The sequence below is a fragment of the Echiichthys vipera genome, assembly GCF_963691815.1.
Source record: "Echiichthys vipera genome assembly, chromosome: 6".
Classification (NCBI taxonomy): domain Eukaryota; kingdom Metazoa; phylum Chordata; class Actinopteri; order Perciformes; family Trachinidae; genus Echiichthys; species Echiichthys vipera.
In genome coordinates, this window is record NC_139831.1 from 23563934 (window position 1) to 23582268 (window position 18335).

At 42.5% G+C, this 18335-nt stretch overlaps 1 protein-coding gene across 1 annotated transcript; it reads left to right on the plus strand.

Moving 5' to 3' along the window:
• Nucleotides 1-4636: 4636 nt before the first annotated feature.
• Nucleotides 4637-17028, plus strand: mtmr7a (myotubularin related protein 7a). The gene is made up of 14 exons (XM_083915031.1): nucleotides 4637-4804; nucleotides 5098-5220; nucleotides 5943-6105; nucleotides 6287-6444; nucleotides 6542-6670; nucleotides 8057-8191; nucleotides 8434-8566; nucleotides 10911-11020; nucleotides 11576-11701; nucleotides 12650-12699; nucleotides 12770-12970; nucleotides 13233-13367; nucleotides 15070-15196; nucleotides 15317-17028. Exons 1-14 carry the CDS (start codon nucleotides 4781-4783, stop codon nucleotides 15656-15658), a joined length of 1956 nt encoding a protein of 651 aa, XP_083771157.1. The 5' UTR covers nucleotides 4637-4780; the 3' UTR covers nucleotides 15659-17028.
• Nucleotides 17029-18335: the final 1307 nt, after the last annotated feature.

Below are 18335 nucleotides of genomic sequence, written 5' to 3' on the forward strand. Positions count from 1 at the left end.
AAGAATGAGTTTGCAGTGGAGAGAATTTCTGCCAAGACCAGCTCAAACCAGCTTAAGACCTCAGTGGGAAGGTGGCAGCTGGCCGTCCAATCCACAGACCAGAGACTTGACGGCATGACAACAGCCAGCCCTCTCTCAGTTTGTCCATCCAGCCAAGCAGTCAAATATCATGGCCCACCGCCCACCAAACCTCAGCTGCAGGGCTGATTATCTGACCTGCATGCTGATGGGAAAGAGCCAAAGTTTTCCTTCACGGTGTGGGCAGACTGGAGACACTACTGTTAATGCAGGCTGTTTGTCTTAAACACACACACACACATTGATCTACAAAATGAACTAACTACATTTATCAGATTTAACGCAAATACAGCGAAGGTCTGCACTGACAAGACAATATGGCTGCCACCAAATGACTGAGGGGCATGAAATTGAGAAATGGCAGGTAATTAATATTATCTTTAGCTGCCAAATAAATCCATTAACATGTCAAATATTTACCAGGTGAAATGTGCCATCATGCGGTGAGTTAGCTAGCTAGAAAGCTAACTAAGCTAATGGGGACAGGCACTTTGAGAATTTGAACAGTGTGTAAAGTGGTGGGTAGGTGGCCCCTCTGCTACTTTCTACACCGCAATTTCCGGCGCCCTTGCTAGGACCACGACCATCGTTGAACTCTGCCTTCGTTTTGATCTCCTGCTTAAACCACCTCTTTGTAAGTTCCCGCTACAGTAGGTTCTTTCTGGACAATATTTTTGACGTGACGACACACACACACACAACCTCAAAAGTTAAAAACAATACCGGCGTGGCTGTTGTGGCTGGCAAAAACTCAATTGCATGCTCCATCAAGCTACATCCCAAATGGCTAGCAAAAACTAGCAGAAGGAGCTAACAAATTCTAAACTGTGCACTTTGCTTTAGGCTACTATGTGGTGGTAAATCAAAAAATCATTAAAACAAATGTAGAATATATATACCCCAGTGATATGATCAATCTTAGATAAAGAGTGCTGCTGAATGAAATTTAACAAACACTTGCCATAAGACCTATTGCTTTTTTATGTGTATTTTCTCTTATTTTATGTGTATAGGTTCATGATTAAAAGGTAGCCTAGTGTTAATGGCTTGATGTTTAATGTCAAATTAACTAGGCCCCATACTATATCTGAAAGCACCTTCTTACATATCATACATTTTTTGTAGCAAAAGAATATTACAAAAAAACGGATTACATATGATCTGCCACACGATCCTCCTTGACCACAAACTACCTGCTTTTGGAATGAACATTAAGTCTTTATACATGCAGGTAGTCACTGTAACCATGGAAATGATGGAAAGGAGTCACTGGCTCACCGTATCTCATTGTTGACATGCGCTAATTCTGTGAAGCCAATTGAATGCATTTGCCCTCCAATGGCTGAATGACCTAGCTCCAAAAACGTGGATATGCTCAACAGATTGAGTGGTGTTTGCCTTGCGGACACCGGGGCTGTTCGCTCCAGTTAACACTGGTGTCACCAGGAAATGTTAGAGTGAACAATTACTGATAAGGCGGACAACAGCTCTGAGAAGAATCAAGACAGCAAGAGTGACCTCCAGACTAAGAACAGCAGTCTTTGGGGCAGGAAGATATTTAGACTTCAATTTGACAAGAATGTACCAATGTGATGTAGATGTACCAAAGTCAAGTAAAATACACTGATAACACAGACTGCAGTGCTCACTGGGGGAAAAAGCAGCAAAATGGGTTTAAATGTGTTAAGGCCAGTAGCTATTAGCCATGGTTTACATGTTGAATCTAACGTAATGGCACAAAGTCTCTTCATATTACATTTTAAGAACCGTCTGGGGACTGAACCCTGAAGACTTTACCTGTTTGTAGTTTAACTTAATACTCTTTTTATTAAGTAGGAGGATAGAGTCCAAACTGATTTCCTGTCTATCTAGGTCACTGTACAAGCATTGTATACAGTACACTACTTGCAGGCTTTTGTGTTGTGGGTCTAAAAAAAACTACTGCATTTTAAATGTAATGAAATTATTGTTTAGGAAACTACACAGGCCAATGGTTTGGATGTGAGTCAAGGTACAATATCAGCGTATTATAGGGGAGACCAGGGGTGGTTGATGCATAGTTTGCATGTTTAGTCTAAAACACAAGGAGTGAAAAAAATGTGTGTGTGTGCATGCGCGTGTGTGTATGTAATTTGGCTTGCGCGCATATCTTACGCTAACATTAGGCTACAAAACTGAACAAAATGTTGTAGCATGCACTGGCTTCAACAATTTAAATCTAGTTTAAGTGTGTCTTACATTACGCATTTGAAAATAATTACAAAACTGAAGAAAATGTGCAGCTTCAATTATAAAAGTTTTTTCCTCCCAAACTTGGCTGTGTTTGCCACAAGGTACTATTTCTTCATATGTGGACAGTATATTGAATGCTATTAATCTTTTTGTTTCTAAACATTTGGCAACAGTTACAGATTCCTTTTAAACAGACTATGATCTGTGATGTCCAAGAATATTTTGGGCTGCGGGTTAATTGTGGCCTCAGGCTGACTTTATAACAAGTCCCTCGGGATACACTGACTTCCAAAAATGAATTCCACACTGAAGACAAACATGTGGGTTACAGTAAAACTGGCTGGATATGTGTGTGTGTGTGTGTGTGTGTGTGTGTGTGTGTGTGTGTGTGTGTGTGTGTGTGTGTGTGTGTGCGCGTGCACGTGTGTGTGTGTGTGTGTGTGTGTGGTTTCAAATCGACCCTCTGCACTGTCATGATCATTTCATATCTTTTGGTGGCCTTTTATGAGGCAATCACACCTTCGAGACACGTACTGGCGGTAAAACAGATATCCCCCATGAACAAACATCAGTTCAGTCATCGAGGCTGGATTGTTTTAATTAGTATAGGCACATCATATGATTACTCATGTAAACAGTGGAGAGTTATCTGATCTCTGTGATACTATCAGAACCAAATTGGTTTGTATAATCATTAGACAATCAAGCTTTTTTGGCTTCTCATACATGAATACAGCGCAGTTGGAGTGGGCGGGCAGCAAGGCTGTCAGGCGTCAGTAAGTCAATCACTTCCGCTTAGTTTAACTAATTACTTTTATTGTGTTTTTTTGTCTACTGTCCTGCAACAGATGGCTTCTTTGCTCACTGGTGTGCAAAATACTGATCAATACAAAAATACATTTGATATTTGGTGTCAAAACAAAACAATGAAGGAAAAAAAATGAAACATTTTGGTGCAGGTGTGCTGTGCAGATAAAACAAGTGTATAAACTTAATTTCATCATATGCGATCCATCAGTGTGTTTGTACTGGGGAGCTTCTCAAGTGAGCGTCACACTGTTTAACAGTGCACATTTAGTTAAGTAAACTCAGGATATGTTATTTTATGCTCAGAGTTTACAATACTTTTTCCACCCAATTTTGCCTTTATATAACACTTCAAACCATCTGCTGCCCTACTTTGTGGCACACCCATGAACATTTTTTTTTTAAAGTACAGAGGGACTCATTTTAGGCCAGATACTATCTCAAATATAAGCTGTGTCTCTGAATGTCTCCTGCTGACAGCTTTTACAGAAATTGCTGGGGGGTTCAAAGGCTGTGGGCCTCCCCGCAGACAAAGCCTGTAAAAATAGCACTGCCTCACCCCTCCTTAGTTTACATGCTTAGTTTAGCTCAATTCATGGATGCATGAAAAGGTGCTGGAAGCACATCTACTCTGTCTCCTTTATTGAGAAATGATGGAACCACCCACCACCACTGCTTGTGCTAGGTTGAGACTCGTTCGCTGATTACATTGTAGCATCTACCCGAGTTTGACTGGCGAAAGAGCAGCGTGCATCAAGATGACGAGAAACATTGAAGAGATTCAGCCATAGACCTACATGTTTGAGCCGGCTTCAGACCGGAGGCAGCGGAGCAGCCGTCTCGCAGATCCCCATGGGTGGATGGCTTTCTTACGAAGCTTAGCCAGCGGACAGTCTGGGCTCAAATCCCCACAGGCCAACGGCCAAAGAGCCCAGACTGCCTGCTTGCCCTCTGAAACTATTGTTTTGCCGTCCTGAACCTGGTGTCCGACACACCAGACTCAGGAGTCTGTTGTCGTGTAGTTAGCTTGTAACTCACAGTGGCATATCAGACACAGGCATACAGTTTTTTAAGGACATACCAACTTCCCTTTCAGGAGTGAAAAGACCTCTCTAGTGACACACTTGTACGTTCAAGTCAATATAGTCAAGGTCAGATGTTTTAGGGGACTTAAACATTAAAAAAAAACTTGCTTATTTATAATTTAAAAAAACACTAATAATTTCAATGAATATGTGCAGTATTAAACATTTTCCTCTTGTCATGTCTTGAGGTCAGTAAGTAGTATTGACTTACTTTTATGTGAAGCACATTGAATGACCTTGTTGTTGAATTGTGCATAACAAATAAGCTTCCCTTGCCTTTCTTTTCACACGAAGTTCAGGGTTCATCAGCCTGAACCGCCCTGGATCACCCCCACAGGCCACGGCTCTGCACGGGGCGGGCTTTAGGACCCAGCGGTGCAGCTCCGTCCTCAGGCAGCAGCAGCAGCAGCAGCAGCAGCAATATTATGGCAGCGTTTACCTGCGCTACTGACGAACAACCTTAACCAGGTTGGCCTGACCAACAGCATACTGTGGTACCATTGCACACATGTGCGGTTGGTAGTTGTGTGGTGACAGGTTCAGTGGTAGGAAAGCTGCGGCTCATCTCTCAGCTGCCGATGGAGCACATCCGACTACCAAAGGTAACCGCGGGGCTGGCTGCAGTGATTAGCTTCAATTTCCGCACTGTACCTCCAGTGTCCCGTCAACAAAAGCAGCCATAAGCGCTAACTATGACTGCAGAGGGTTAACGCAAATAATGAAACCAACATACCGGTTTAATGAAAGGGGATGTGTTGTGTCGGCCACGTATGCAGCCAGGGTCCTCTGGGTGTGATTGTGTATCAGTGCAGTAAACTGTAATGAGTAGAGATGTGTCAGAGCCGACCGTGTCCTGAACATGAGGCTGTCCGTGTTGTTGTTCCTCTTCCTCCAGGTGGAGAACGTCAGGCTGCTTGACAGAGTCTCCCCCAGAAGAAGTAGGGTGGGCACCTTGTACCTGACAGCCACACACACCATCTTTGTAGAGAACGAGGCTGGAGTGCGCAATGAGACATGGGTGAGCTCAGTACCCTCACAGAGTCCACGCAAGGAGCCAGAAACCAGTGATTTGAATCTTTATTGAACATAAACAATACAAACTGAATAAAGCGAATGAGCAGTAAAAAGGAAAGCAAAAAAAGACATGTCTCAAATAATAGAGTTCATGTTCAAAAGGGATAGGAAGAAGTTAAACACTTTTCAGGTCCTACCCCCCCCCCCCCCCCCCCCCCTTGTTTTTTTGTTTTTTTTATAATTCTTAATAATAAAGTTAAAAAAAATCAGTTTGAATCAGTAGGTATTTGATATTTGGCTTGTGGGTTCAAACCAGTAACAGCAAAACAGTGACAAAGAGAAGAACAAGAGATGGCGTTCTGAGATTTCTCCACCCTGGGGCCCGTTTTCTGAAAATAACGTTTTCCCCAAAAGCCACAAATCCACCAAAACGATATAAAACTTTTTCGGTTACAGCAAAACGCGTCTCGTGTGGACGGCCCCTGAAACACTCCTGCCCCCCCCCTCCTGAAAAAGTACTCTACTGTATTGCACTTTACACACATACACACACACACACACACACACATACATATACAGTATATAAATATACTCATACATTTGTAAGATCCCGACCGTACAGACATCCTGACGACTCGCTGTTTCACTTCTGTAGTCACTGTGTGCGTCCGTGCTGTGTCATGTGTTTGCAACCTAAAAACATACAGTTTTTATTGATCTTACCAGGTGCTTCACAGTTTGGTGTGTAGTTCAGAGAAACAAGCGGCCACAGCCTCAGGATGTTCTCTGCTCATCCACTGCAAGAACTTCCAGCTTCTTCACTTTGTTGTGCCTAAAGAGCGAGAGTGCCATGATGTTCACCTGTCCCTGCAGCGTCTCTCCCAGCCAGGTAAACACTAAAAAACTTCAAAAGATCAATTTGGTCATGTTATTGCTCAGAATCTGACTTAGAACCAAACCAGTGTGTCAGAATTTTTTTTATAGCTATACCGATTTTTGTTCATTCTGTGTTTCACTTTGGTCTAACTCCTACAAACTGGAGGTTTTGTGTTTTGTGTTGTGTGTTGCAGAGCGTTATGAGGAGCTGTATTGCTTCTCCTATAAGCCTAATGTTGATGAGGTGGAGAGACAGCACGAGTGGGACTTCTTGGACCTCAAGGCTGATTACAGCAGAATGGGACTGCCTAACTCCCTGTGGAAACTCTCCCCTGTCAACCAAAACTACAAGGTCAGTGAGTCGACAGCTATGACCAGTTGAACTTATTTCATCCTAATATGGACATGGTCCAGGCTTAGACTTCTTTTATGTTGTGTTATTTTCAAAGGTGAGTGACACGTACCCCGCTGACCTGTTTGTGCCTGCGTCTGCCACACCTCCGATCATAGTGGGGAGCTCCAAGTTCAGAAGCAGGGGCAGATTTCCTACTCTGTCCTACTTCTCCAAAGAAAATCATGTAAGTCGACTGCACACATTAAAATGAAAGACCAGAACCGGTTTTTGTACCAGGTGTTAAACAAGATTTGTGTCTGTGGTGATTGATACGCTTTTGGAATAAGTCGAAAGTGGGCGTTCAAGAAACTGCCATTATTAAACAAAATTGAAAGAGAAGCCGTGCCATACACAGGAGATCATTAAGGTCCTAAGTCGGGCTGTTGGAGAGCATCTGTCACCTGCGTTGTGTCCCATACTGTTGGCCCTCGGTGGCAGCTTTTCGAGCGATTCAGCATGTTGAATCGGCGGTGGAGCCCGTCGGTGGGGGGTTTGAAGGACGAAGACTAACGCCACCCGCTGGTATGGAGAGTTATTTCCTCTCACACAGGTGCAGAACATATGTGCTAGTTCGTCGTCCCTGCGGTGTGCTCAAGTGCAACTTTTTGTACAAGCATTACAATATAATGATAATAATGATATATATATATTTTTTGTGAATGCGGTCTTTTGGCTAGCAGGCACCACGTACTGTAATACGTATGTATTTCTTTTTTTGAATGGTGCTTTCTATTTTGTGCTCTGTTGTTTTACCTTGCTACCTGTTCTGTTTGATGCTGTAGAGTTTAGTCCTGCTTAAGTTGTTGTTCTTCATCTGGTTTATTTGTATTTTAGAAAGCCTTTTTTTCACATGGATGTCGGGGGACTGCAGATGAAAAAAAGGCCTTTTGGCTTATCGGGCATTTTTAACCCATGTATGATCATGTGTTTCATTAATTTGCACTGCCCCCTCCTTAAATAAGCTGTATTGAATCGAACTGAGACATAAGGGACGTGAAGCAGTCAGTCTTCGTCACCGCTAGTTCTTTGATGTTGGTTTGTTGTATCTAAACAGATACTTTATTGGGTTTACAAATGTCCTCTTAGGAGACATCCATTCTGTCATTAAGTCATTACCCTTTTCTATATCTGAATCAGGAATAAGCCTGAACATTCATAATCTCTTCTATTAATCCTTGATCGGACAGCTGGGAGTGCTTTATGTGCGTGAGGTCAGCTTCCCAAGGTTGAAGGACCCGTGTGTGGAGCTGGGTTCGTACCAAGGGGCTCCTCTCTGGTTCATGAGCCAGAAGGGAGAATCACACAACGACCTCTGGCCCTCTCCCTTGTGGCTACTAAATGGAAATAAGAGAAATTGTGTGGTTGATTAATTTAAATTGAACACGCAAGGAAAAGAAAATGTACTGTGAATTTGCATTCTCCCTGATTCTCACATATTGGTTTTTTTTTGTTCTTTGGCATCCAAAGTAATGAATCACTTCAAGTTCAAAACAGCTGTCACACAAGCAAACATTCCTATATGAAGCCTGATGTGTGTATAAAGTATGAAGTGCCTCTTGCCTCCTCCCAGGCTGCCATCTGCCGCAGCAGCCAGCCCCTGTCAGGTTTCAGCGCTCGCTGCCTGGAGGATGAACAGATGCTGGAGGCCATCTTGAGGTCCAATCCCCGCAGTGACTTCATGTATGTGGTGGACACCAGGCCTAAGGTAGGCCCGGAACAGCCTGCGAAAATACAAGTCTTACAGTACTATGCTGTGTATTCAGGTGGGCTTTATTTTCCATTCTGTGTTTCACCAGCTGCATGTGCTCACAGCAAAAGCCTTGAAAACATCCTGGCTATGTGCTGGTGGAACCATGATTAAAATGATCATTGAATGACATTTGTGTATTGTGTATTATTTTGCTTTTGAAAAAGTATGTTCTGACCATGTATCCATTATCCGTCTAGCTGAATGCAATCGCAAACCGAGCTGCAGGAAAAGGATACGAAAATGAAGACAACTACTCCAACATTAAATTCCAGTTCATCGGCATTGAGAACATCCACGTCATGAGAAACAGCCAACAAAAAATGCTGGAAGGTAATTATGAAATGATTTCTCACACTGATTTCAGATTAATTTACAGTAGCGCATTCATCACCGTGTCAGAAATGTTTCACCACATCAGTGTTTGTGGAACAAAATGTATATTTTCTGGCATCAGCCTGTTTAAAGTCTGCTGCTTCTTCACATTACAAAAGCAAAGCGCGACCCCATGCTACCCCTGTGGCTTTCATATGCACTCATGCAGACCGGACTGTGCTGCAATCAGGCCTCAAATGAGCCCACAGGAGAATTTCTGGGTATTGTGCAGGGGTGCTCCTAGGAAGACTTTGAATCCATCTGGATTTTATTTCTGAGCTATTTTGGTTTCCCGGAGTGGACGATCCGGGACCTTATCCCCCAAAGAGAGACTGAGGGCGTGAGAATGATGTGATTTCAAGTCTGAAAAGTTATAGCTGTTCTTAGTTGTGATAACTCTTTGCCCCCTGGCAGAAGAAGGGAAGTCTTTAAACTTTAGAAACAGCGACTGCCCTTCAGAGCCTGCCTGACTCTCTCTCCGCCCGATTGCACACTTCAATGAGATTTTTGAAGACCCCCTAGCCTGTCAGCATTAGCTCAAAAATGTCTTAAGTGGAAGTCCCCCCTACAAGTGTTATAAAATGTTGAACGAACCCACTCACCTGCTTGCTCTCCTATCTGTGACCCCAGGAGGCTTTTATAGGTCAGCACACTCATGGAGGAGTGAGCAAATATTTTCATTCAGTTATCTAAAAGTGTGTTTGAATCATGACTGTTAATGTGGTAAAGGGTCCTTAGCAAATGAAATGTCATCTGAGGAAAAACGAGTTCATGTCACTCCGCCCCTCAGTCAACTTGCAAATATTTATGTTGAACCCTGAAGATGGAAAAATGAAAAAGCTTTTGTTTTTTACAAGGTAAACAAACAGAATGCAGGAAACCATATGTAACAGAAATGGATACGTATATAATTGCCCTGCCTGTGTGATTGTGTTTGGGCCTTAGACTGTCATTGTATAAAAGAAGTGGAAGTAGGCACCGTGACACCCATTGGTTTGTGGACTACTGTTTCATATCTGCAGTGTTGGGCATGTTACATTAAAAAAGTAATCAGTTACAGTTAGTAGTTACTTCTCCCTTAAAGTAAGTGAATTAGTTGGTGAGTTACAAGTTATAAAAGTAACTAGTTACTATGGAAAGTAACTATTGTGTTACTTTCAAGTAAATTTTAAAATTCTCCAATGTGTCAAAGAATTTGGACCCCACCTCCACCCCTAGTTAACGGAACATAAAATACATGTGCATGTCGGATTATTTATGATAAATCTAAACATTATAATGGAATGGATACTTAATACAATAAATGCTAAACATTTTAGCCCATCCCCTCTAAAACTTCCTGCTTTAAATGACGCAAAATGACGATTATGGCGGCATTTAAAGGTATAAGAGGTGGATACGGCTCTCTCCTGTCTCAGGGGAAAATGAGGGAATGCACGACCATTCAAAAATATAAAGATGCAAAGCTTAATGCAAATGGGTGAAGTATTTCTTCAAGTTTCCAACATTTATGCTAGCTAGCTTGCTTGGTTAGAAAGGTGCAACCAAACACTGAACAAGACATTTTTAGGCAACCAGAATTTTACGATTATTATTATTATTACTGCAAAATGAACATCATGCTGTATTTAAGAATACTTGAAACTAGTGATTGAGACCATAAACTCATTGGGACAATGTTTTCTGAGGTAATAAGTCAAGTGAAAAGTACAGTCATTTTCTCATTGACCTCTCTACAATAGGAGGTCTTTTTGCAGACAGTGTAGTCTCCCCCTAGTCCTGAACATTAGAAAGAATGCAGGTTTAAGACACTTCCTCGTTGGCTTCACTTTTCAGACCCGGAAGCTACGTTCGCTCCTTTTATACAATCATTGGTTTGGGCATGGCTTTGTCTTACATTCATATTATAATATACACAATAACACAACTAACAGTTGTGAAGTGAAAACGTTTACCTGTTGATGGGTCTAGACTCTAGAGGAAAAGTCAGGGGATCTCCAATGTCATTCGGATTCATTCTCTGGGGAACATGAAAATCTGTTTCAAATTGCATGGCAATCCATTCAACAACTGTTGAGCTATTTCCAAAGTGTTGGACAGACGGGCAGACATTGGCTGGGGTCTGAATTAACCATCATGTGGGAAGCTGAAGGAAAAAACAGTGTGACCCATAGTTTCTCACGCTGTGCACAGATTCATCACTGTGGATGTGATGTGAAATTGAATGTGAGGTTTAATAAAGTCCAGTGATCAGGTATGCTCCATGTTTCCTGCCAGTGAGACAGCTGTGTTGTGGTTACAGTGTGTGAGCTGCGTTCCCCCTCCATGTCTGACTTCCTGGAAGGTCTGGAGAGCTCAGGCTGGCTGAAGCACATCAAAGCTGTTTTGGATGCAGGCATCTTCATCGCTAAGGTCAGTCTGGAGGTTAATCCCTGCCGTCTGCCTCACCACAGCACTAAATATTAGCTTAGGTGTTTGTCTGGGGGTTGTAACCTCGATCTGTCTGTACACTCACTTAGCCAAAACTGATACAGCCCGATTCATCAGTCCTGCAATCAAATACTTTAGGCTACCCTCTCAGATGCACATGAGGTGGACATAATTATAGACTTGCATTTCTTAGACCAGAGGAGTCAAATTCATTGTAGTTCAGTCAATGCTATGGAGTTTGATTTTTCTGTTGGTATGTTTTTATCTTTTCAATGAATAACTGGCAGAAAACCCAGATTTGTTTTCATTTTAAAATATTTCCATTGCAGGAACAATATGGTTAAAGATAAAGGGAGAACACTCTGGCACAGACCCTTCATCAGGGGGTTTCACCAAGTTTACCCAAAAAGTTGTTGACTTCAGAAATGTGCACTTGACAACAGTAGATGTCTTGAGATGTATTATTTACATTATTTACATGATCTGATTGTGTTGTGGCACTGGACAGACTGTGTATTTGTGTGTTTACATGTGCAGGCTGTTGCAGAGGAGGGTGTCAGTGTCTTAGTTCACTGCTCAGACGGTTGGGACCGCACCGCCCAGGTGTGTTCGGTGGCCTGTGTGCTGCTGGATCCTCACTACAGGACCCTCAGAGGACTCATGGTAGACGCTGAACCTTTTTTTTCTTTTTTGTATTTAAGAGAATTGCACCAGCTGTTCATCTTCACCCACTGTCATGGCACACAATTAGCTAGCTAGCCAAATGCTAATTAATGCTTTTTTGCCGCTAAATGACTGAAATTAAAAAGCTTCAACCACACACTCTTGTCCCGTTTTAAGAAAGCACAATGCTATCACACCTCCCGACATACAGCCAATCATAATGTGTCATGTCACCTGGTTGCCTGCACTCACACAGAGGGGAGCGGAGAACTCTCTGAAACAGACCTCAGCCACATTGTTTTGGAAAAGAAAACATTGGTTACATACTGTTACCCCAGATTATATGAAAATAGGGGTTTTTGCTCAATAATATCCTAATACACATCCCCTCCCATATTGCTCTGTTATAGTAGCTACCAAGACCATGACTATGAGTCAACCCACAACCGGTGAAGTGGGGTTTTATATGACCACTGTGGCCACCTAGTCCTCCAAAGTCTTATTTGATTGGATTATTTTGTGTAAATGCCAACAATTAATACAGGCACACAGGATTAAGACTAGGAAAATGTAGCACTGTGAATGTCACGTACTCCGCTGGTACACTCTATATCATTTCCATGTATCCAGTTACATTCTGGCTTTATCTGCTAGTAGCTCGTACTGGGTTCTTGAGGCTTGTCCTTCATCAGAAGGATTTGAGTAGGCTAACTTGGAATTGACAATGAGCCACTATGGAAAAAAACATAATAAAGAAGCCTTCTTTTGGATTATTGCCCCCTAAAGTCTGAGGGAACTGACCCCACACAGAGGGTGAAGAGGTTCAGTCATTCTGCAGGGATTAACTGTGCACTATGTCTGAACCTTTTGAATCATGACATCCTGAAATTGTACAGAAACTATGGTCCTCCTTGTGTTTAAACACATTCATTTTTTTTCTGCTCTTAGGTTCTCATGGAGAAAGACTGGGTCTCATTTGGACACAAGTTCTCCCACAGGTTTGAATATTACTTTTAAATCGTGTAGATTTAAGAGGTTTTGATCTAACCGTCCTCTCGTCTTCTCCAGATGCAACCACCTGGTCGGAGACCCTAAAGAGGTATCTCCTGTCATCGATCAGTTCCTGGAGTGCGTGTGGCAGCTCATGGAGCAGTTCCCCTGTGCCTTTGAGTTCAACGCGAGGTTCCTCATCACCATTCACAGCCACATCTACTCCTGCCAGTATGGCAACTTCATTGGCAACAACCAGCGTGAGAGGATAGAGCTGGGGTGAGATTTAAACCTACGGGCACCATCACTTTCTTTTCCTTTTCACACTACAGACATCTTGTCAGAGCCATCGCTCTGAGAGAAGACTGACTACTGAAGAGAAGTGACAGCCAGTAGTTTATAACATCAGCGCGTTTATGCAAATGAGGATGACTCTGTCCTGGAAACAAAAAAGCCATAAAAGGTTATTCAGAATCTTTCTTCTATCAATCATGATTGTATATTGCGTTAACCTGTCTTTTATCTTTTGACACACATACAGATTGCATGAGAAGACTCACTCTTTGTGGAATTATCTGTGGAAGAATCGGGCAGACTACATCAACCCTCTGTACCGACCAGACCACAGCCAGACACAGGGGCTCCTCCGGCCGTCTACTGCCCCCTACTGCTTCAAGTAGGTCCACACAAACAGTATCAACACATGCAGCTCAGGTTTAAAATCCTAGTACGTGTATGTTAAAAAACAGTAGTCTGAGTTATAGGACTGTTTAGTAATTGATAATAAGCCTGTGAATGTTCTCATTCGTCCAGGTCATCGTTATCCTCAAAGCAATTTCAGTCAAAAACAACTGGACTGGTTGTTTGTCTAGGAAGACGAATACCACATATTTCCAGTTTAATGGCATTTTTTACAGACAGAAACACGGCTGTGCCATGGGTTCACCAGTGTCCCCGATTGTGGCAAATCTGTACATGGAGGAGGTAGAGGGCAAGGCGTTGAACTCCTTTAAAGGAGTAACCCCAAGCCATTGGTTCAGATATGTGGACGACACATGGGTTAAGATCAAATCCAAAGAGGTGCAAACTTTTACTGAACATATCAACTCAGTGGACAGAAACATCAAGTTCACCAGAGAGGAAGTTAAAGACAACAGCTTGCCCTTCTTGGACTGTGACGTCCATATGGAGAATGACAGGAGCCTCCACATAGGGGTATACAGAAAACCCACTCACACGGATCAATATCTACTTTTCGACTCTCACCACCCTTTGGAACACAAGCTTGGCGTTATCAGAACACTGCAGCACAGAGCTGATAACGTACCCACTAGCTCACAGGCTCAAGGGGAAGAACGCAAGCACCTGAGAGGCGCCCTCACAACTTGTGGCTACCCCAGCTGGACCTTTGTTAAAACGGCAGCTGCCTCCAGAAAGAAAACCAAAGTGGTTGAGAAAGAAAAAGATAACAGGAGAAACAACATAGTCATCCCATATGTGGCTGGGGTATCGGAGAAACTCAGGAGGATTTTCAACAAACACTGCATCCCTGTGTATTTCAAACCCGGTAACACACTCAGACAGAGACTAGTACATCCGAAGGACAGAACACCACACCACCACAAAAGCAACCTGGTTTATGCTGTCCAATGCAACGAGGAATGCAAAGATCTTTACATTGGAGAAACAAAACAACCACTGCATAAACGCATGGCCCAACACAGGAGAGCTAACTCCTCAGGCCTGGACTCGGCTGTCCACTTACACCTCAAGGAGAAAGCCCACTCCTTTGATGACAGCAATGTCCAAATCTTGGACAGAGAGGACAGATGGTTTGAAAGAGGAGTAAAAGAAGCCATCTATGTTAAAGTGGAGAAACCATCGCTAAACAGAGGAGGGGGTCTGAGACACCACTTATCTCCAATTTACAATGCCGCCCTTTCGTCCCTTCCCAGGAGATTCAAAAATCTAACCTCAAAGGACAACTGTTCACACATGGCCCGGGTGACCCCAACGACTGTCGTTCAGACTCAATAGAGCACTAACGACGTCGAAACCAACTGCCCACCAACGACTGTCACTCTAACGACGGGCGTGGGCACTTGGAGCACAAAGGGTTTCAGTGACATCATCGGCCTTGTGAGAGGTTAAATACCAGGATCTCCACACCAGTTAGTTGGACCAGTCCCAGCCTGGTCAGATGCGTACATGAACTGATGAAGCCTCTTGGATGAGAGGTGAAACGTCTTCCTAGACAAACAACCAGTCCAGTTGTTTTTTGACTGAAATTGCTTTGAGGATAGTAATTGATAATGATAAATGAAGGAACAAGAGGTGACGTGTTAATTTCAGTGTTGGAAATATCCTGCTTCATATAGGTTTTGGCGAGGGCTGTACAACCGCTTTGACCGAGGGATGCACCCTCGACAGTCTGTAGAGGATTATCTGAGCGCCATCCAAGAGGAGACACAGCAGCTGGAGGAGCAGCTGGCTTCACACAAACAGGTAGGACGTGGCCATAAAATCATACTGCTTGTCATTTCAAACAAGAAAAAAAAATCTACTGCAGTGTTTTTACTTGTTATAGAAGATGACTGTGGTCATTATGCCTTACATTGTCAATAGAAAATTGCTGAACTTGAGCAGGAGCAGGATTTGAGAGTTACCCAGAAAGCCGCTGCCTTTGATAAGAGCCCTACAGCGTGGGCGGTTGGTAATGACCTCCGTCTGGCCAACACCCCTCAGGACTACAACGAGGACTTCATCACCAGTAGCCCCTGTCAGCCTCAAGCACCAGACAGCAGCCTGATCCTCCTGACACAGGATTCAAACCAAACATCTGAATCCACCCTCTCCAACGGCAGCGACCAGGAGTCGGGGATCGCGGACGTGAGCTGCCGTTCCCCTCTCAGCGAGGACAGCACCAGGGATCCAGACTCTGATGAGGCGGCCTACTCAGCTGCCTGAGCAAATGTAGCGTTTGGTGGAAGGTGGAGCAGCGAGCAGCCGTCCACTGTGCCACTGAACAAACACTGCTGTACCTTTTGCAGTCACCGTGTAGACCAGCTTTGACTAACTCCAGTGAGAGAAAGTGGGGTTACACAAGTGACTTGCACTTTTGTTTGCATTTGGTTTGTTGCCACACACATACTAGTGGATATATGCTCATTGTCATAAACCCATACACACAGAAAGTTAATGCAATTAAGAAGTGTGTCAACTCACCAAGTTAACGATTAGCCATTTAAGTGTGTGCTTGCTTTTTACTATGGTCATGTACTTTTATTTATTAGGAATTTGGCTTTACAATGTAAACCTTATCAGAGGCACGTTTATTTTAAAGCAATATGAAACAACTGACAGAGCTGCAAAGACACTAAATCAGCATTTTAGTTTTGTCATTTGCACTTAAAGATAGCAAAATGATGCAATAAAGGGAGAAGAATTAAACAATGACACAAACAAAAAATAGACAAACTACAGAGATAAAAAAAACAAACAAGTTGAAGCTCAACAACAAAAAAATGGCAACTGTGTTCAGCATATAGGCGGTGGACACACTGCTAATGGCTAATTGGCATTCAGAATGACTGTAGCAGTGTTTGCAAAGATTTAGTTTTAATTTTCCTGTAAAAGGTTTTCAAGAATTGAATGTACCTAATTAAAATGCTGTCGCCAGATGGATTGATTCGCATGATTCGCATATACAATGAGCTTGCAAGATCAGGATGGTCTCGCGAGGCTAATGTAGCAGTGTTTCGACACCAAATGACACATTGGGACTGAACTCGGCGCACCACAGTGACCTCTGCAGGGTTTTGGAGTTATTACACTCCAATAACCAGTGCTTAGTTGTGGTTGACAAGCACCTTGTGTTCCACACTTGTGCATTTCAACTTGAAACAGAATATCTTGTGATATTAACACTGCAGGATGTGAAAAATTATCTTTGTATCAAACAAGCAACTTCATACATTTCTGTCCGAGATATATTTCACCACCAGATTTGCTGTGCTCAAACCAAAATTCTTACCAAAGGGAGTCGCCTCTCTCCTGCTGAACACTGAACCAGCAGACTAGAGCATGTGAACACAAATAGACTGCTGCTTTGGGCGGCAGATTGCTGATCGGCATTTTGAATATTGGCGCCATCTCTAATTAAAACTGCTGACTTTACTTGTGTAGTACACATTAGGTGCACTCCAGTACTGCAAATGAACAATGCAAAAGATTATCGAGCAAAGCATGTTATGATGTTTTTGTACGATGACGTATTTTTTTGACTACTCGCTTTAATGCATGTTGTTTTTATTTATATGTGAGGGGCTAGAACAGATTCTGACCTTGTATACAATACTTTATATTGCTGTGTTTACGTGTTGAGGTGGAATAAGAGCCAAATTTGTCAAACTGATCTGAATGCAAAGTTGTGTAATTTGTGTCAATTTTCTTTTTAAATAAATAAATAAATTGTTCATTGCATTGTCCCAATTATTCTTAATTGTTTACATGCCTGAATTGTGTAAGGCCAGTACACCTACATTACAAAACAAAACATCTCACTTATACCTTATGGCAATGCAGATAGCTTTGGTTTTATTTGCTCAGGGTTTGAGATTTCTGGGTAGTTTTCAAATGACTTTTTCAGCAGAAAGTCATTCTAGTAAAAAGGTTGACGTGTGAATTGTGGATTATTTAGAGTGACTGGGACACTGATGTTAGATAAATTACTGCGTACCTTGTGTGGGGGTTTAGGCAGAAATTGCATAGACTTAATGTCTCAATCTATGAACAAATAAAACCAGAACTGTCTGCATGGCTGGATACCACAAGTAGCACATGAGAAAGTATGGTCTTTTGTGATTTGAACAAACCTTCTCAAAATGTTAGTCAGAATTTGACACATTTGACACATTCTATAATTTTTGACAGAAAGGGGTTATTGGAGACAGCAGAAAGTTTGAGGGCAGTGGGGACAGAGCCAGACATGAGGGACGGCTTTATGATTTGGATGAAGAGTGGGATGGCGGATGGAAGACAGGTTTTGATGAGAACTGATGGGATGGGATCTAGGGTGCAGGTAGAGGTTTTCATTCCCTTAGTGAGTTGAGGTAGGTCCATGGGTGATGGGTAAAATGTATTTGTGTCAAACTAAAGAGTGTAAGTAAATATATAACAAGATTAGGGAAATAAATATGAACAGAATAAAGTAATGTGTGTATAATAGATGATGAGGTGATGGCTGCTGCAAAATGTAAAGGCCCCATATTGTAAATAAATAGTGAGATTTCCATGTTGTTGTTGTTGTTTTTTTTTACTATAAATCAGGTTGAGTTGCTATACAAATAATGTAAAAGTAGTAAAATGCTCGATCCACAGAGAAACAGCCTGGAAACCAGACAAATGTATTGAGGTCATGTTTCATTTGATCTGGCAGGACTGTTTTCAGTTCTGTTTAACTTTACTTTGAGAAAGTTTGTGACCCAGCTGCCTTTTTGTTCCTGCATCAAATGTAATCAAGCACCACCTCAACTTGCATGTGTCATTTCATGGCTGTGATTGAACGTGCCTCTGTCGATCCATCCAACCATATGGTCTGCACCATTGATAGTGCCCTTTGAGTTCATTTGGTGATGTCAGGCTA